Genomic DNA, 20,040 nt, shown 5'->3' with positions numbered 1-20,040 from the left:
GGGGACTGGGCGTGCGTGCCTGTCACTCTCAGGTGTGTGGCTGTCCACACGTGTGGGAGGTGCCCAAGGCCCTGACTGTCGGCCGGGGTGGGGGGGTGGGTGAGCTGGTGTCCGTATGTTTGCAAGTGAATTCGCATGGTCAGGTGTGCACGTGGCTGGGCACGTGCCTCTGTGTGGCCAGGCTGGGGCACATGTTGAAGGATGCCGGGGGTTTCATAACTGTGTGTCCGCTGGCCTCTCCGCGTGCCTGTGACTGCGCATGTGGCGCCCAGGACTATTTCTACAACCTGGGTTTGCATCGCAGGGCGTGCCGGTGGTGCAGTGGGTGGGCCTGCGTCTTCCTGCGTCTTTAGAGCGAGGGGCAGGGGGGTACGAGGCTTTCCATCAGTGTTCTCCCGAGGGCGCGTGTGTCAGGAGCGTGTCCTGCGTCCCCGGAGCGCGCATTTGTGTCTTCCCGGCCGTGTGAGCCATGGCCTGCGTGCTCGGGACCTTGGCGATAAGTGTTTTGGTGTTTCTCTGCGTGTTTCTGTATTCCGAGCGCGTGCTGGCGTCTTCCTGGGGGCTGCGGCCCAGCCCCGGCTCCGTCCCCGCCGCTTGTCCTAAGCGGGCCCGCCTGTGCGCGCCCGCGGGCCGTCCCGTGTACAGGACGTGTGCCCCTCGCGCGCGGGGTACCTGTGCCCGTCTAGCCAAGAGCGCTCCGCGTGCGCGAGCGGCTTTCCGGGACGCCGCAGCGGTGGGGGGCGGCCCCGCGAGGGGCGGGGGTCACCGGGACTGGCCGGCGCCGGCCCCGTGCGCGCGGAGGCGGGGGCGGGGGGCGGGGGCCGCGGGGGGGCGGCGGTACGAAAAGGGCGGCGCGCGCGGCGGCGGCGGCAGCTCGGCGGCGGCAGCGGAGAGCGCAGCGCGCAGCCCGGTGCAGCCCTGGCTTTCCCCTCGCCGCGCGCCCGCGCCCCCTTCCGCGTCCGCAACCAGAAGCCCAGCGCGGCGCCCGGAGCCGGACCCGCGCCCGCGCCGCTCCCGGGACCGCGACCCCGGCCGCCCCGCGATGACCGCGACCGCAGCCCTCCTGCCCGTCCTCTTGCTCCTGCTGGCCTTCGGCCACAGTGTCCATGGTGAGCCCCCCCCCCCACCCCCACCCGCCACGCCGCGGCGGCCCGGCTCGCGCCCCCTCCGGGGAAGCCTGCGACGCCACCCCTGCCCCCCGGCCGCCCGGTGCCCCGCGCGCCCCGTCCCGTGCGCCCCGACTCCGGCCCGTCCCGCCTAACCCTAAGCCCCGCGCGGTGCCGCCTCGCCCTCCCCGCCAGCCTCGCATGCCAAGCCTCGCCCCGGGGTCCCGGGGGCAGGGGGAGGTGTGGGACCCCCGCCCCCCCCTCCCCCGCCGCCGCCGCCGCAGCCCCTTCCCGCCCCGCAGAAGTGGCGCTCGCAGGGGTGTCGGTGCGCAGAGAGAGGAGGTATGGAGAAACGAGGTGATGATCGGGAGCCCTGTGTGGAAATGCTCTGGGGTGCAACTTTGGGGTGTCGCGTGCGCGTTCGGGACCAGGTCTGTGGGGACAGCGGGGGGGGGGGTGGCTTGGCCGTCGCAGCCCCAAATTCCCACCGAGGCGCCCGGCGCGAGCCCCTCCCGCGTGGCGTTTCTCTAGGTGAGGGGCTGCGACACTTCAGTCTGCGGCGGCCATCTGTCTCTGACAGGGAGAGAGTTGCCCCTTCCCGCAGTGCCCCCCGCCCCCACTGCACCAGTGCTCGTGGTGGGGGGGCTGTCTGGAAAGCTGGGGAGCCAGACGAAGGAAATGCACACAGTAGGCGCCTACGAAAGTGTCCGGATGTCTAAACAGTGTCAGAATTGCAGAAATCTGCTTTGCAAAATCCTTGCGTCTTTTAAATATGACGAGTCTGGGGGAGGGAGATTGGGGGGATTTGACTTGCGTGCCTGGTTTAACGGGCATTAAACCTTTCACACGATCAGGATGCCTTACCTGCCGGGCTGCCAGGTGAACCTGTCTGGCCTTTTCCAAAGCGGGATGCCTCAGAATCTGCTCCCCATTTTAGCTCACTTTGCAAAAGTGAGGGTTTGGCTGAGTGCCCAGGGGTCGAACCTCTCTACTCACTGTCTCCCCAGCCCCGCGTTTAGCGTTTGAGGTTTCATGATTTTGAGGCGGGGGAGGAATTTCGGTGTCTGACCTGCTCCTGAGAACTAGGCAGTGTCCTGTGGTCACCCTGTCACCAGGAACGCGGCAGATTTTTTTTTTTTCTGAGTGGCCTGACGTGAAGCGCCTACTGTGTGCGAGGCTGGTGGGACCACAGAGGGTCTCTGGCTCCCTCCAGGGAGGCCTTGGGCTCTTTGGGCGAAGATGGGGCTTTGCCCTGGCCTCTGGGGCCTTGTGGGGTGAATGGTGTAACCTTTCTTGTGCCTCAGGAGCTGAGTGCTTCCCGGCCTGCCACCCCCAAAATGGGTTCTGCGAGGATGACAATGTTTGCAGGTAATGGGGTGGCTCCTCAGAGGCAGCCTGTAGGAGGTCAGGGCAGAATCCTGGGGAATCATGGTGTCAGGCAGAAAAGGGGGGGGGCTTGGCCGCTGGGCTGCAGCAAACAGCCTCCTCGCCCCCGCAAGAAACTGGTGGGAGGAGAGCGAGGGGGAGAAGAGGGCAGAGGGCGGGCGGATGGGGGGGGGGACAGCCACAGCTCCTGTCTGCTGTCTCAGAAGTGGGGTGTTGGGAGAACCCCTTGCAGGGTGAGCCCACTGCAGGCCACTGCGGCAAAATGCAGCGCTCTGCCAGGCTCTTGGGGACCCCTCCGTCTGGTCCTCTGTTTAAGTTCCCCGTTCAGGTGTCTGGTGTTTGCTTCCTGCGACCCGCTGGCCTGGCACTGTGCAAAGACCCCCAAGGGATCTTGGCTCCACAGAAAGCAGCCTGGGCGCCCCCTCCACCCCTGCCCCCCTTCATATGTCCCCATCTTTCTCCTCCAAACCCCCCCCCCCCCCCCACCGCAGGTGCCAGCCTGGCTGGCAGGGTCCCCTGTGCGACCAATGTGTGACCTTTCCCGGCTGCGTTAACGGACTCTGCGTGGAACCCTGGCAGTGCGTTTGTGACGACGGCTGGAACGGGAAGCTCTGTGACATAGGTTGGCATGTGCCCCTGCCCGCCCCACCCCCATCCCTGCCCCCCCCCCCCCGCCCCCAGCCGCCTCCTCCCAACTGCCTCCCCTCCCCCTCCCGCCTTATTCCCACACACCCAGGGCTCTGTATGGTAATGGTGTGTTGATACACTACCCCCTGGTACCTGGAACCTCCTAGAAGGTAGGGACTCAGTTTTGTTCTCCTCGGCACAGCACCAGCACCCAGAGAAAGCACTTTGGGGGAGGGGGGCTGTCAGGGATCTGCCTGTTGAGTAAAGAGTCACACAATCAGCACAGGCCACACGAAGCTCAGAGGGTGGAGACCTGGGCAACCCGTCTGGGTCACTAGAAGTCAGAGAGGGTAAGGACTGGTGGGGGGGCGGCCGGTCACGGAGCTGCGGCTCCCGGAAATTCACACACGAGGCTGTAAGAGCAAACAAATGACTGGGGTGGGGGTGACGGGTGTGCTGAGCAGGGACTGAGTCAGAGCCAGTAGGACAGGGCTGACGTCTGGGGTCAGGTGTTGAGGGAGGCTGGGGGTCGGGAAAAGCTGAGAAGTGGTCAAAGTGCAGATTGGTGTTATCTGTTGATTTCATTAATTTATGCAATCTCTCCTCCATTACCCCGAGCAACTGAGAGCTGGTTGCCACTACGTTTTCAGGCTGCAAAATGTCCATCTGAGTCCAGTCTCGTTTGGCAGAAGGGGCCCTGAAGCCGGGGCAAGCTAAAGTCCTGAAAAAAACTCCCGGCAGAGTGGGTGGCTGCCCCGGGGCCTCTGTCCCTCGGTCCTCAATGTTAGCAGAGACCAGGGGTAGCGAGAGGGAAGTCGAGGCTCGAGGAGGTAAAAGGCTCTGCTTAGGGATGCGTGAGAGGTTATCGGGAGAAAAGCCAGCGAAAATCCCTTCCCCTGGCCCCAGGAATGGGCTACTTCTCATCTGTGGCTGCTTCTAATCCCCTCCCTTAAGGAAGATTCGAGAGCGTGTTTGACCGCCCCTGCGTCATAGCTGCCGAGGCGCTCTGCTTTCCTAATTGAGCCCCCACCACAGTCTCAGGTCCTTAAAGCACCACCCCCCTGCCCCCCCCCCCCCCCACCGCCAGACGGTGCGGGATTTTCTCCGCAGCTGACTCACGCTCCGCAGCTCTGCTCCCCCTCCACGGCACCCTCTGGGCTGCCTCGTGACCCAGAGGGTCTCCCCCCCCACGAAAAAGCTACCACTTGGGATCAGGGCTTTTCGCCCAGAGCCCCCCTCTTTGGTGTCTGGTTCAGGATTGCCTCCCATGGAGTTTTCCAGACAAAATGTCCCCTCCCCACTGGGTTGACAAAGCCTCTCAGCTTGGGATGCTGGGTCCAGAGGAAATAGCCCTCCGGATAATTGTCCCCCCCGTTCCCCTTTTCCCCATCCTGTCTCTGTCTCTGAGGCTGTCAAGGCCGCAGCTGTTGCCCCAGACCGAACCCACCCCCCCCCCCCCCGCCCCCTGCCCCTGGCATCTCTCTCCTTGCCTCGGCTTCGGCTTCATCTACCCTCCTTTTGGGCCGGAGGCCTGGGAATTGGGAAGAGGTGGGCTCATCCTCTGTGCGTGAGGCTAGATGCTGTGGGGGGACGAGGGGGGTGGTCGGCAAGTCTTTAGCTTAAATTTAAGATGCCCAGTGACAGGGTTGCTGGGAGCCCAGGACTGGGAGCCCGTTGCTGAGGCCTCACCCGCTAGAACCTTCCCGTAATGATAAAATCTCTTTATGTTTCCTTACACCAAGCGAGGCTCGCAGGGGATGCCTCACGGCTCTGGATAGGCCGTCGGCATGGCATACAGGCTTTCCCTTATGGATGGATTGCCATCTTCCCTCCACGAGGGGTGCGGGTCTCTTTAAAAGACAGAACGAATCCGCGTGTGTGTGGCCTCAGCGTCGGGGACCCCCACCCATTCGGCCTTAAGCTGCCGGGTCTCTGGCTGGCCCCGGCTTTGTATTTGGCAGCTGTAGGAACCCAAAGCTTGAAGGGCCCCCGGGGACTGGCCAGGGCGAGCCCCTCCTTTTGTACGTGGGGAAAGTGAGGCACAGAGCGGGGAGGAGCGGAACCCTGAGCCCGGCTGGAGCCAGGCATAGAAAAGGTCCCTCGCGGCCCTGCCTGGGGGCTGGGGTCTCCATCAGCGGAGAGCCCCTGGCCCAGGCCCCTTTGTTCAGCTGTCCCTGGCTTGCTGAGCCCCGCATAATGAAGTGTGCATGACAGGAGGTGGAAAAAGGCGGTGGAAATGTAACAGTTTTCATGGAAACCCACACGGACAGGAGAGCACTCAGTACTCCTGATTTTGCTGCCTTCAAAAGATACAGCCTTTTTATCGCGGGCCCCTTCGTTCAGATCCTGAGCGCGGAAAGAGCGACCACCGGGAGGCAGAGGCAGTGGTGGGGCTGAATCCGGTTTCTCCATTCCCGACAGGAGTCCTCACATGTCTCGATTTCCCCCCCGCCCCTCTGTGATGAAGGACAGCTGGTGTTTCTAACAGCTGGGCCGCACGATTGCCCTGACTGGCAGGGACCCCCCCCCCCCCACCGAATCAGGAGAGGCTGAAAACTCATCTGGGGGAGGAGCCTGGGCCTGGCACACAACGTTTTGGGGGAGGGAAGGGGTCTGCGGTAAAGGTCACGCTCCTGGACCGAGCGGGTGAGCTGGTGCCAGGACAGGGGGCCGGCTTTCCCGGGTTGAGGATCAGTGAGCGGCCGTGACTTTCCGTGTCTGTGACCTGACAGGAGGGAGGGAGCCCCTTCAGCCCCCCCCCGAGCTGCTTGCCTACGGCAGAGTTTTGGGGGGGTCGCTACGTGGTCTTGCTCAGGACTCCATTCAGTGACCGCTGGCAGTGAGTGGCCACGAACAGAGACATCTGGGCGGCTCACTTGGGGTCCCCGCTTGACCGGCTGGAGGGCTCTGTCCCTGCCCCTACCCACAAAGCTCTCCTTCCAGCCTGTCCCCTCCCCCTCCTCCCTGGGGGAGGGGGTGGGTCACAAAGTCCGCTTTTCTCTCCCCGTCCCCCAGATGTCCGGGCTTGCGCCTCGACCCCCTGCGCTAACAACGGAACCTGCGTCAACCTCGAGAGCGGCCACTACGAGTGCTCCTGTGCCCCTGGGTTCTCGGGAAAGGACTGTCAGGAGAAGGATGGGCCCTGTGTGATCAATGGGTAAATATTCTTCCTCACTCTGTGCGATCCGATGAATGCTGCTTTGATTCCTGCGTCACACCCCCAAAGACCCTTTCAGCCTAGCCCCGTTGGACCTGTCACCTGACAAAAGGCCAAGTAAGTGCCTGTCCCGCAGCCCCACGGCTGGGAGAGGGGGGCGCCCCAGATCAGGGTGCTTGCGGGGCTGTGTGTGATCTCCGTAATTCCTGACGTGACCCCCCCCAAGGTGATTTCCTCTTCCCTCTGATGCCCCCAAGTCCCCATGTGTGTGCGTGAGGGCAGACCCGGCTGAGGAGTCGGAGAGGGGGGCTTTGGCCAGCGGGGTGGGCGGGGAGGACTAGCCATGAGGGTGGGGGGCGGGTCCAGCTCTTAGCGACCCGCAGCGGAGCAGAGGCTCTGGGACTTTCAGGGCTGTGGGCACGACAGTCAGAAGGGACACTTCTGCAAAGCAGCAAAGCACTTCCGGCCCTTATCTGTTTAGCTCCACTGAGCCCACCCGGCCCTCAGCTGGGGCTTAGGCGGGGCTTAGGCGGCTGCAAGAATGCAAACAGAGCGGGTCCTGGGCCCCGAGCTGGGGTTGGGGGGGATCGAGCTGGGGGGCAGAGGATATAGAAGCTAGAGTACAGAACCAGCTTATCTTGACTGGGCGTTCCAGGGAGGGCGTGGGGAATCCTGGAGCCCGCGAGGCCACAAACAGGCATTTTTGTAGCATCCAAAGATCAGTGTTCAGAGAGGGTCGGAGGAGAGGGGGTCACAACCGACGTCCACGTCTGCTTTTGAGCGGGAAGGGAGAATACAGAGCAAGACCTTTAAAACGTTTTGCTTTTTCTCTCCCACCAACTCGAACCAGACTGTCAAAATAGAACCCGAGGTCCTTGAAGTCCCTCCAGAGCCCAGCTCCTAGGCAGCCTTCACCCCCTGAAGCAGCAATGCCGATTTCTTGTGCTTAGAGCCCCTTTCTTCCCTGGGTTCTGGCATTTATCAGATGACAAAGGGTCTGCTCGTTTCAAAGCACTTACGTTAAATGCTCCTGTGCTCTGCTTTGAGCAAACAGTTTCGGTCTGGAAGCCGCACTTGGGTGAATGGACCACTGTTAAACAGCCGGGCACAGGCACCCGGCCGGGCCGGCAGAGACAGCCCGGGGGTTTCTTTCACTCTGAGTGTCCCTAAGGGTTTCCAGTATAATAGTACGCAGGCTCTCTCCTCGGGGAAAATAACGATACGAGTAACAATAAGGCGGGGGCCATGTGGTGAGGGGACCTGGGTGGGGGGGGCAGGCTCTGCTCTGCCCAGCGGCCCCCGGGGGGGGGGTGGAGCTAAGGGAGGGGGCTCCCTCCAGCCCTGGGTCATCACTAACTTTGCCTCTCTCAGCCTCAGTGTCCCCACCCGTCCACCAGTGACTAACCACCAGGCCTCTGGTCGGAGAGATGACTTAAGAGGTGGGAGAGGAGACGGGCATCGGCTCGGCAGGACAGGCGTGCGTGCGTCCGCCCCGGACGGCCCGTGAGCCCCTCGCGGACAGGGGCCGCGGCACCCGGCGCCTCCCTGGGCACCTCCGTCCTAGGCCAGCCCCCGAGGGCCCTTTACCGTGTCCCCCTGTTGTGTCGCAGGTCCCCCTGCCAGCACGGAGGCACCTGCGTGGATGATGAGGGCCGGGCCTCCCATGCCTCCTGCCTGTGCCCCCCTGGCTTCTCAGGCAATTTCTGCGAGATCGTGGCCAACAGCTGCACCCCCAACCCGTGCGAGAACCAAGGCATCTGCACCGACATCGGGGGCGACTTCCGCTGCCGCTGCCCCGCCGGCTTCATGGACAAGACGTGCAGCCGCCCCGTGGGCAACTGCGGCACCGACCCGTGCCTCAACGGGGGCACCTGCCTGCAGCACACCCAGGTGAGGTACGAGTGTCTGTGCAAGCCCGAGTTCACGGGCCCCACCTGTGGCAGGAAGCGCGCGCTAGGCCCCCAGCAGGTCACCCGTCTGCCCGGCGGGCACGGGCTGACCTACCGCCTGACCCCCGGGGTGCACGAGCTGCCAGTGCCGCAGCCGGAGCACCGCATCCTCAAGGTGTCCATGAAGGAACTCAACAAGAGTGCTCCCCTCCTCTCCGAGGGCCAGGCCATCTGCTTCACCGTCCTGGGCGTGCTGACCAGTCTGGTGGTGCTGGGCACCGTGGGAATCGTTTTCCTCAACAAGTGCGAGGCCTGGGTGTCCAACCTGCGCTACAACCGCGTACTTCGCAAGAAGAGGAACGTGCTCCTGCAGTACAACAGCGGGGAGGATCTGGCCGTCAACATCATCTTCCCCGAGAAGATCGACATGACCACCTTCAGCAAGGAGGCGGGCGAAGACGACATCTAAGCATCCCCACCGGCCCCTCTGTATTCGCGGGGTCCCGCAGCGCTCACTATATGCGGTCTGTTCTCATCTTTGTGGTGGAGTTTGCTATATTCTGTGTCGAATCTGGTGAACGCTATGCTTCCGTATATTACCTTTGTGTTGCCGTGTGACAAAAAGAACCCTCTTTCTCTCTCTTAATGCATGATCGAAAAATAATAACACGAGTTTCATCTTTAAATGAGTAAAACGAAATTAAGTATGTTATTCTAAACTCTAAACTTAACGTAAAATCAAAAAGACCAAAAAAAAACAAGGCAACAGAGCCGGGGCTGGGTGCCGACGCCCCTCTCTCTCCGGGAGGGGACTCGGCCACGGTCCTCGTGAAACCATTACGAGTGCCGCGCATGACCACTCACTGTGATAAAGGCAAAAATCTCTTTCGTTCGTTAATGTTCACACGCCACATCCAACGTGCACTCACATCAAGTCCAACAACCGCAACGCTTAGATCTTTCCGATTGATTTGAGATTTTGCGGAGTGCAGCGGCCGTGTGTCAGACAGAGAGAGAGAGAGCCCCGGGGTCGGCTGCTGGGGGGAGGGAGGGGGCCAGGACCCCGTCCCAGCCCTGCCACTAACTCGCTGTGTGATCCTTGGCGAGCTCCCCCCCCCCACCGCAACCCGTCCCCACCCCGGGCCCGAGGGCCCGACTTCGGCCCCTCTCGAGGGAGGGGCTTGAACGCAGAGACCATCCAAATTCTCTCTGGCTCTAAAACTCTGAATTAGGAACGAAGGGGTACGAACCAAAACAGTTCCTGACCCGAGAAATTAGGATCTGATGAGGACTTAAGTCTCATCCCAGGATCCACAGGTTTTGGCCTATCCTGGATGCAAACTTGATGTACTGAGATTGATCGCAACTGCCTTTCTCGAAATGGAGGTGGGGGGGTGCCTCCTGGCCCGCTTTCCGTCTGGAAACGAGTGGCCCCCTTTGAGTCACAAAGTGCGGTCTGGAGTTGCCACTTGGGCAGCCCCCACCCTCCCAGATTCCCAGCACTTTACCTTGTCTCCCACCCCGTAGATTAGATAGTCCCTCGAAATTTAAATGCACCTCTAACCGCAAGTGCCCCTGGCAAAATCTGAGCAGCAACACCGCCCTCACCGAGGTTTTCACAGAGTTTAGTGGAAATTGTTGCCTGTGGGGCGTTTTCTAGTTCTGTGGCCAAAGGTACCAGACCTGGTCTACACAGCTATGGGTTTAATTTGTGTTGCTGAGTTAACAACCCTCAGATCCTGAAAGACCTAGCCAGCTTCTGAATTATAAATTTGACTTCTTTTTTTATTAAAAAGAGCATCTATTTTTTTGCAAAAATAGAAAGAAATGGGACAGAGCTCTGTTTAGCTTTCCGGCTCTTAGGGTCGGGCAGCTAAACAGCCCTTGGGTACCAGTGAGAAATATTTTGCTTCTTAAATTATTTGGATAGGAAGCTATACTCTTAGCTTGATTATTACTTGCCGAGTTTACCTAGCTGCAAGTACGTATTGCTATGTCATCCTCACCATCTTCCTGATCATTCAGTTCACCCCACACGCATAGACGCGCGCCGTCATCACATAGCCATCGACATCACCGTCAGCCACCGATCACTGTCACGTCCCTGGCCACGCCCCCCAGCTGCCCACGTCCCAGCCAAGCCGCTGGCCCCGTCGCCCCCAGTCCCCAAGCCCCTGCCCTCCCCTCCCACCCCCCACCCCCACCCCGGACTCCGATCGCCCTCACCCCACTTCCCTCCAGCCCCACGTCATTCACGTATCACCTCATCCCATCTCGAGTTCGTCTTCAGACATAAAAAATTGAAAAAAGACAAAAAAAAAAAGAACCGTTGGCATGCGTCAGGCGGGCGTCTGGCACCCCGCCTGGCCTCTCTCGCGTGAGACCTTGACCGAGTCTGCTAACTGTTCTGATCCAGTTCCCCCACACACGAGATTCTGAGATTGGCCCCAGCGATCCAATTCTCTGTTCCACTCTTTCCATCTCCGTGCTGTCGAGGAACGGCCCGTCCCCCCTTCCCGGGGGTCGAGGGAACGTATCCCGCTGTCCTCGACCAGCTCCTCATCGATTCACCGACTCGTCCACCAGCCATTTGATCAGGAAGCATTTCGGACACCTGCTGCGTGCAAGGCAGTGTTCGGGGAGCTGTGCGGCACGCAGGATGAGGGGCCGTCGGGGGGGGGGAGCGGACACACCCGTGTCCCCAGGAAGCCCAGCAGTGCAGGTAAAATGCCGTGGGAGCGGAGAGTCCTGAACAGACGCCTCCCTTAGGGCCTGACCATCTTACCTTCCCACGAGACAAATTATCTATTACCAGCACACGATGAGGCCGCCCCACCCAAATTCCACAGCGCCCACTCGCACACATCCCGCGAAATCAGAACAGTGTCCGCAGCCTCGACACGGTCTTCACGTCATGCAGAAATGGTCCATTCCATCCTCTATGGGGTAACCAGATTCTGCTGAGAGTGTCGGGATCCCTGACTGCCCATCCACACCTCGCGTGTGTTTGGAGTAGTGTGTAGTTTACGAAACAAACGGAGAAGCTCAAAGACAGCGGTCTGAGACATAATCACCAATTCGGTCCCAAAATTGAGAGAGGAGGAGGCGTAATGATCTTTCTGTCACCAAAAAATTTCAAAAATGTCAACGGCGCTCTTTTTAGCTTTTCCGTTTACTAACCAGGCAAGCAAAAAATTTTGTTTATTGAAAAATAAACAAAACCCAAGGGCTATTGGTGTGTTTTCTTTGATTTGTTGTGCGCCCGGCTCCGGCTGTCCCTGCCCACTGGTGGCCTTAGCCCCGAGCAAGAGGGGTCAGGGGCCCAGGCTTGGGAGGGCACCGCTCTGGCCCTATCCAGCCCTTCCCACGTGGCGAGGAGACCTACGGGCTGAGGGATGAGCCCATCCAGCCCCTTCCAGATACACTCTCTCCCGGTGCTTGGAGCGTGGGAATTTCCGGCCCTGTCGGCCCCACCCCGAGGGCCTGCGCGGGCCTCTCCCCTGCATCTGTTCCCGACGGTGGCTGTTTGTGGGTGGGGTGGCTGGGGCTGGAGCTCCAGGGAGAGGGGGTGAGGGGCCCAGGGTTCCATGCTTGAGCACGCTGGGGGGGTGGTGCAGGAGGAAGGCCAGCTCTCCCACTACTCACCAGGTCCTGGCCCAGAACCCTCGGGGGTTTGAGAATGCCACCCTGTTCTGGCCCTTCCAGAACTCAGTGAAGGTAGAATCGCCCAGGTGAGGGCAGAACGGATTTTGTTTGATACTGAGGGGCACTTGGAGCTTCCAAAAGTCGGCACATCAGTCTAGGAGCCCCGCGTATACTGCTGACTTGGGCCCCGCACGGGGACAGGGGGACTTGCCTCTCTTCCAGGCCTGGCCTCGGGCCACAGGTTTACTCCCTCAGCTCAGTACAGCCACCCCTTTGAGTCCCCATGTCGTGTCGGCAATGCACGTGCCTGACCACCCACCCGAGAGGGGCCGGCCGGACCCCTCCCCCTGGACACAGGAGCTGCGGTCCAGTCCTTGATCCCTGCTGGCCCAGGAGGTGGCCCTGGGGCAGGGTCCCCTCCCCACTTCCTTCCACTGCCTGCCCTTCCTCTCCAGGGCTGTCCTCGGCCAGGACACTGCCACTGCCCACCCAGCTGTCCAGCCAGGACCCGGGTGTCCCCGAGACACCTCCCCCCTCAGCTCTGTGGTGCTCTGCTCTCAGCTGGTGTGTGTGTGTGGGGGGGGGGGGTTCCCATTAAGGCCGGGGACACACGAGAGGGACAGACAGGGGGCACACCTCAGAGATGGGTGCCGTTCCGAAAACTGTAAGAAAACAAGAGAATGAGGTTGAGGTAACAGATGTAGAAACTTCCAAGAAAGGGATGAATTTTCCGGGAAAACATCGATTAACAAAATGTGATCGGGAACAGACCGATCACCTGGGAGAAGACACCCCCCCCCAGGTGGGCCAGCTGTCAGTTACCTGACTTCGGGTCCCCAACATTTGACCCTTTGACTGAACAGGAGGTGCCCAGGCAGAGACACAGTTCTGGAGGCACGAAAAACAGAAGGGGAAGACTTCTCGATTCTTTTTCAAGGCCAGGAGAAACCTGCCAAAGGGAACGCAAGGAAAGGAAAGTCACTGTCCTCACTCCGAACAGAGAGACAAAAATCCTCAGTAAAATAACAAATCAAAACCAGGCAATGATGGAAGCTTCCTGGAGGACAGTGAGACGCGGGGCACAGCTGAACAGAGGATGGAGAGAGGCCGGGCCCCCAGCCCGGAGCAGCCGGCAGGGTGGCCCCAGGTAGGAGCTGGGTTCCACCGCAAGCCACGGGCGTGGGGACGACCGCTAAGCCCCTGCGTCTGATGTCAGGCCCTGTGGCTTTCTGGCCTTTAGCCGCTCTCTCCCACTGCTGAAGAAGAAAGCATTCGCCCACACCTCCCACCCAAGACCCTCAGGAGTTCACAGGAGGGAGGAGGTAAAGACCCAGCCACCCCAGTCGGCGGGTCGCGGGGGTCCGGAGCTCCCAGCTAATTCGCAACTGCCAGGGTCTCCGCTTTGAAGTGCGTTTGGCCCCGGATGTGGCTGTGCCACGACCACGGTGAAGGTGCAAACGTAAGACTGGACGAAGTTTCAGCCCAAAACTAGATCAAAAGAAAAAAATATACATATGATACCAATTCAAGGGAATCGGTGCTAAAAGGAATTGGATAAAATACTTTCCTGATTTTTTTTTTTTTTAAATCTAAGCTACTAGGAAAAAAGGACATATATCCTTAATGTCACAGAGGATGTCTGTCTTAAACAATGTGTAGTATCCCACTGATGATTAAAGCCGAAGGCAGGTAAGGCCGCGCTTTATACAGCAGCTGAGGGCTCTGGCTGTGGAGTCGCAGAGGCCTGGCTTCCTGTGTGGCTCTGTCCTCGAGCCTTCTACTGCCTGAATTTTTACTTCCTCCTCTGCAAAGGAGAAGTGTCACGGTCAGCTCGGACAACCAGAGCAAAATCCCGTAGACCTGGGGCTCACGCAACAGACACTTATTTGTTCTGGGTGGTTGGGTTCTAGCGAAGGCCCTCTCCATGGCTTCCAGATGGCCGCCATCTTGTTGCATCCTCACGCGGCAGAGAGAGAGACAGAACGCGACCTCTCTGGTCTCTTCTTACAAGGACACTAATCCCATCCCTGAGGACCCTCACGACCTAATTACCTCCCAAAGGCCCCAACTACAGGGACCATCACACTGGGGGCTTAAGCTTCAACATATGAATTCTGGCGGGGGAGATGGGGGGACACAATTCAGTCCACAGCAAGCCAATGAGGACAGCAATTCCTCCCACTATTGTTCTAGAACTTCTAGCCAATGTAATAGACAAGAAAAACAAACAAACAAAAATTGAGGTATTACTATTGGAAAGTAGATTAAATGATGATGATGATTTTTTTTTTTTTAAGTAGGCTTTATACCCAGCCCAGAGCTCAATGCGGGGCTTGGACTCACGACCTTGAGATCAAGAGTCAGACGCTTGACTGAGGCACCCAGGTGCCCCTAGATTAAATGATTATTAAAGAGGATATTAATATCTGCCACAAAAACGCAAGAGAATGACCTGAAGGTGACCCTACATATATAAAAGCCTGAATACCAATAACACGTTCAAAACGTATAATGATGTAAGACCCGATGTTATAAGGATGCTAATTACTCCCCAAAATTAACGTCTAAGTTTAATGCTACTTATTGGCGGTAGATCGCTCGACACTACGGGTCCTAAAGTTGATCTGAAAAGAGTGAAGGGGTAAGAAAACCAGAAGAAGAAACCGTGAAGGGGCAAGTCGCACCATCAGGTATGAAAACAGAAAGCCACACGAATAAAAATAGCATGTCGTGCGCAGAGCCCTGGTTTTCTGAACAGGGGAACAGACAGATGTCTGCACGAAGGGCAGTGTGGTAGGAATCTAATCTTCAGCCCCACCTCCTTGTTGACAAATGTGGAAACGGAGACAGGAGACGAACTAGTTCAAAGTGCTCACCGGAGGACAACTTTGTCCCTCGGGACACGTTTGGCAATGTTTGGAGACTTTTTTCATTGTCGAACCTGGACGGGGGTTACTGGCACCTAGTGGGTGGACACGGGGGAGGCTAAGCAGCCTACAAGGTGAGGCAGTCCCCGCGACAAAGAACTATTTGGCCCCAAAGAGTTGGTTGCAAAGTCATCACCACAGTGAGGTTAGTTAGCACATCCTTCACTTCCCATAATGACCATTTTGCTGTTGTTGTGGGGACAGCATTTAAGATCTACTCTCCAGGTGACTTTCAAACGTACAGCAGTGTTGTTACCTGTAGTCACCATGCTGTGCCTGAGATCCCGGACCTACCCACCTCAAAACGGGTAGTTTGTACCCTTTGACCAGCATCTCCCCATTCCCCCCACCCCTGCCCCTGGTATCACCATCGACTCTCTGGTTCTATGAGTTCAGCTTCTTTAGATTCGCATGTAAATGAGATCGTACAGTGTTTGTCTTTCTCGTATTGTCCTTAGTCTAATGCCCTCAAGATTCATGTGTGTTTTCACAAACAACTTCCTTCTTTTTTATGGCTGAATAATATTCCACTGTGAGTGTGTGTGTGTGTGTGTGTGTGTGTGTGTGTGCGTGTGCATACATCTTTTTATCTATTCATCCATCAGTGGACACTTCGGTTCTTTCCATGTTTTCACTATCATTAATAATTCTGCAATGATTTTATTTCTTTTGGATATACAGACATACCTCAGAGAGATTGTGGGCTTGGTTCCAGACCACAACAATGAGGCATATGTTGGGGTGCCTGGGTGACTCAAGTCGGTTAAGCATCCAACTCTTTAAAAAAATTTTTTTTACATTTATTTTTGAGAGACAGAGACAGACAGAGCACAAGCAGGGAAGGGGCAGAGAGAGAGGGAGACACAGAATCTGAAGCAGGTTCCATGCTCCAAGCTGTCAGCACTGAGCCCGACACGGGGCTCGAACTCACGGACCGTGTGATCATGACCTGAGCCGAAGCTGGACGCCCAGCCTACTGAACCACCCAGGCGCCCCAATACGTGTCCAGCTCTTGATCTCGGCTCAGGTCATGATCTCACGGTTCATGGGTTCAAGCCCTGCATCGAGCTCTGGACTGACAGTGCAGAGCGTGCTTGGGATTCTCTCTCTTCCTCTCTTTCTGCCCCTCCCCTGCTCTCTCTCTGTCTCTCTCAAAATAAATCAATAAACTTTAAAAAAAGGCAAATGTAGCATTAAACTAGTCCATGTATTTTTTTGTTTCCCCATTGCATTTTTTTATCATGCAGTTTGATTATGGTTCAGAAAAAAAATTGAGTGAGTAACTTTCTCTGAAAAAATATCCTGACTGTGTGTGTAGGCTGCAGTTATTTGGGGTGGAGGGGGCTAGTAAGCTATTGCCCTATTTTCTATTCTGAAAACCACACAAAGCCCCCGGTCCCATCTGATCATATGGAGACGCATGGGCCCCAAAGGGCCTAGAATAAAGACAAGAAAGGCAAAGACTGCAAAGCCAAGGGCACGCGACAGGCTCTAAGAGAAATTCTCGGAAATACCTGAAGTGGCAACAGGGAACATTTGGCTGGAACCTGAAATCCTTTTCAGTATTCTTGTCTTGTGCTCCGTGTTTAAGGGTGCACATGAACTCAGTGGAATTGCGATTTCCCTTTATAACTATAGATGCTTCTCTGTGTGGCTCATTCACTTCCTCGCCTGTGACCCAGCCTCCCGTCATTGTCGGCAGCTCTCAGGTAATCTTCCAGAATGGTGCGGGTTGCGTCTTCCTCAAAGCAAGCAAGGGCATTTCTGAAGACATCTTCCGGCTCCGTGCCATTTAACTTTTCACCAAGCGCACGAAAAACACGGTGACGTGTATGAGCCCGGAGCCTCAGTCATCGTGCTGTCCACATACTCATCAGCTGGGATATTCCCCAGGGAGGCGAGCATATCATGCAGGCCCTTGTCAAAATGCCAACAGAGCCAGAACAAACGATCCTGCGCTTTGTAGGGAACCACAAAAGACCTCAAAGAGTCCAAGCAATCTTGGAAAACAAAACTGGAGGTATCACAATTCCAGATTTCAAGTTATATTGCAAAGCAGTAGCAATCAAAACAGTATGGTACTGGCATAAAAATAGTATAAAAATAGCTCAATGGAACAGAACAGAAAACCATAGTTTTCTATGGAACTATTGCTCAATGGAATTGCTCAATGGAATTGCTCAATGGGGTTGCTCAATGGAACAGAACAGAAACAAAGCCATAGTTATATGCTCATTAATCTTCGACAAAGCAGGAAAGAATATACAATGGGAAAAAGACTGTCTCCTCAACAAATGCTCTTGGGAAAACTGGACAGCGACAGGCAGAATGAAAGTGGACCACTTTCTTGCATCATACAGAAAAGTCAATTCACAATGGATGAAAGACCTGGGGCGCCTGGGTGGCTCAGTCGGTTGAGCGTCTGACTTCGGCTCCGGTCATGATCTCGCGGTTCTTGAGTTTGAGCCCCGTGTCAGGCTCTGTGCTGACAGCTCAGAGCCTGAAGCCTGCTTTGGATTCTGTGTCCCTCTCTCTCTGCCCCTCCCCTGCTCGCTCTCTCTCTCTCTCTCTCTCAAAAACAAACATTAAAAAAAATGTAAAACTCGCTTTCAAATACAAGTAACTTAATCATGACCAATTCACTGATCTGTGCCTCATCTTTTAAAAACTTAATTTATGGGGCACCTGGGTGGCTCAGTCGGTTGAGCGTCCGACTTCAGCTCGGGTCACGATCTCGCGGTCCGTGAGTTCGAGCCCCGCATCGGGCTCTGGGCTGATGGCTCGGAGCCTGGAGCCTGCTTCCGATTCTGTGTCTCCCTCTCTCTCTGCCCCTCCCCCATTCATGCTCTGTCTCTCTCTGTCCCCAAAATAAATAAACATTAAAAAAAAATTAAAAAAAAATAAATAAAAACTTAATTTATTTCACTTTTTTTAAGTTTGAGATGTAATTGACATAACCTCCATATTGGTTTATTAGTTTCAGATGTGCCACGTGATTCACTCTTCGTATTGATCGTGTAAAGATCACCACAGCAAGTATAATAATTAATATTCATTACCACACATACTTCGTTATTTTTTCTTGTGATGAGAATTTTATGATGGGTTTGTGGGTTCGAGCCCCGCGTCGGGCTCTGTGCTGACGGCTCAGAACCTGGAGCCTGCTTCCGATTCTGTGTCTCCCTCTCTCTCTGCCCCTCCCCTGCTCGTGCTCTGCCTCTCGGGCTCTCAAAAATAAGTAAATGTTAAAAAAATTTTTTCTTTTTTAATGGATGAGAGACCTAAATGTGGGCCCTGAAACCATAAGAATCCTAGAAGAGAGCCTAGGCAGCAATTTCTCTGACATCGGCTGTAGCAACATTTTTCTAGTTGTGTCTCCTTAGGCAAGGGAAATGAAATCAAAATGAAACCATTGGGACTTCATGAAAATAAAAAGCTTCTGCACAGCAAAGGAAACAAGCAACAGAATTAAAAGGCAACCCACTGAATGGGAGAAGGTATTTGCAAACGGCAGACCCAATAAAGGGTTAGTATCCAAAATACATAAAGAACTGATACAACTCAGTACCCAAAAAAGAAAGAATCCAGTTAAAAAAGGGGAGGAGGCATGAAGATATTTCTCCAGAGAAGACATCCAGATGACCAACAGACACATGAAAAGATGCTCGTCGTCACTCATCACCGGGGAAAGGCAAATCAAAACTCCAATGAGATTTCACCTCACATCTGTCAGAGTGGCTAAAAACAGCACAAGGAACAACAGGTGTTGGTGAGGATGCGGAGACAGGGGATCCCTTACGCACTGTTGGTGGGAATGCAAACTGGTGCAGCCGCTCTGGAAAACAATATGGAGGTTCCTCAAACAGTTAAAAACTAGAACTACCCTACGGTCCAGTAATCACACTACTGGGTATTTATCCCCACACAAATTCAAAGGGACACATGCATTCTTATGTTTACAGCAGCGCCATCTACAAAAGCCAAGATACGATGGGGCACCCGGGCGGCTCAGTTGGTTGAGCACTGGACTCTTGCTTTGGGCTTCGGTCATGATCTCACGGTTCATGGGATCGAGCCCCACGTCAGGCTCTGTTCTAACAGCGAGGAGCCTGCTTGGGATTCTCTCTCTCCCTCTCTTTCTGCGCCTCCCCCACTCATGCACCTGCCTGAGCTCTCTTTCTTTCTCTCTCTCTCTGTCAAAGTAAATAAGTAAACTTCAAAAAACACAATAGCCAAGATAAGGAAGCAGCCCAAGTGTCCATCGACTGATGAATGGATAAAGAAGATGTGGTATACGTATATACAATGGAGTATTACTCGGCAATCAAAAAAGAATGAAATCTGGCCATTTGCAACAACACGATGGACGTAGAGAGTATAATGCTAAGCGAAGTAAGTCAAGGAAAGACAAATATCATATGCTTTCACTCCTATGTAGATATTAAAGGAAAAAAAGCCCACAAATGAGCAAAGAGGGGTGGGGAAGAGAGAGTGAGAGAGAGAGGCAAACCAAGAAACAGACTCGTACGTAACTACAGAGAGCACCCTGATGGGGACGTGGTGGTGGGGGATGGGGATCAAAGAGAGCACGTAACTGCGATGAGAAAGAACATGAAATGAGGGAGTGAGCCCAGCTGGTCAGGATGATCCCAACGAGCAGCTCGTCACCTTTGCCAACACGCTGGGTATCTCACTCTCTGTCACTGTGTGGCCATCAGCAGTCCCGAGAAGCAGGAATGGGTTCCAGGGCATCGTTGGGGCCCGATGGAGGCTGTGAGGGGCCTGTACCTTTCCCTTCATCCCTCCACCCGTCACAACACACTCAGCACCTGCACCCGGCTTTTTCCAGACAATTCTATTTCCTTAACCCCATGGAATAAGAAGCTGCCACCGAACCCCAGACCAGAGGCTTTCTTTTCTACTGCCTCCCCTCAATATAAAAATATAGATACATTTTTGTGGTTCCCTCCACCCCCCCAAAATAAAATGACAAAAAAATAAGGGCACCTGGGTGGCTCATTAGGGGGAGCATCCAACTCTTGATCTCAGGTCTTGACCTCAGGTCATGAGTTCAAGCCCCACAGTGGGCATGGAGCCTACTTAAAAAAAAAAAAAAAAAAAAGAAAAGAAAAGAAAAGAAATGAAAAGGAAAGAGAAAAAAAGAAAAAAATAAATCAAATGTAAAAAGAAACGAGGGGCGCCCGGGTGGTTGAGCGTCCGACTTCGGCTCTGGTCACGATCTCGCGGTTCGTGAGTTCAAGCCCCGCGTCGGGCTCTGTGCTGACAGCTCGGAGCCTGGAGCT

The 20,040-nt window shown here is 55.8% G+C and overlaps 1 protein-coding gene and 1 long non-coding RNA gene across 3 annotated transcripts in view; both read left to right on the top strand.

The window, feature by feature from the left end:
• The window catches only part of LOC147579700 (uncharacterized), a 156,895-nt gene that overhangs the window by 35,038 nt on the left and 101,817 nt on the right, over positions 1-20,040 (top strand). The window lies entirely within an intron of this gene.
• Positions 878-8,851, top strand: DLK1 (delta like non-canonical Notch ligand 1). 2 transcript variants are annotated; one of them, XM_086708794.1, is made up of 6 exons: positions 878-1,109; positions 2,411-2,474; positions 2,984-3,114; positions 6,135-6,276; positions 7,887-8,166; positions 8,392-8,851. In XM_086708794.1, exons 1-6 carry the CDS (start codon positions 1,043-1,045, stop codon positions 8,632-8,634), a joined length of 927 nt encoding a protein of 308 aa, XP_086564920.1. In that variant the 5' UTR covers positions 878-1,042; the 3' UTR covers positions 8,635-8,851. The 2 variants fall into 2 exon arrangements, with proteins under 2 accessions (XP_086564920.1, XP_086564919.1); XM_086708793.1 differs by having other exon boundaries at positions 7,887-8,851.

This window comes from Puma concolor, chromosome B3, assembly GCF_028749965.1.
Source record: "Puma concolor isolate L17-30 chromosome B3, mPumCon1.1.hap2, whole genome shotgun sequence".
Taxonomy (NCBI): Eukaryota; Metazoa; Chordata; class Mammalia; order Carnivora; family Felidae; genus Puma; species Puma concolor.
Note: the sequence above shows the minus strand (reverse complement) of the source record. Positions and strands in the feature narration are given on the sequence as shown.

Coding starts and splice junctions, on each gene's coding strand:
- DLK1 (XM_086708793.1), top strand. CDS start 1,043: ATGACCGCGACCGCAGCCCTCCTGCCCGTCCTCTTGCTCCTGCTGGCC. Junction 3,115..6,134: donor CGGGAAGCTCTGTGACATAG/GTTGGCATGTGC, acceptor CCCGTCCCCCAG/ATGTCCGGGCTTGCGCCTCG. Junction 6,277..7,886: donor GGGCCCTGTGTGATCAATGG/GTAAATATTCTT, acceptor GTTGTGTCGCAG/GTCCCCCTGCCAGCACGGAG.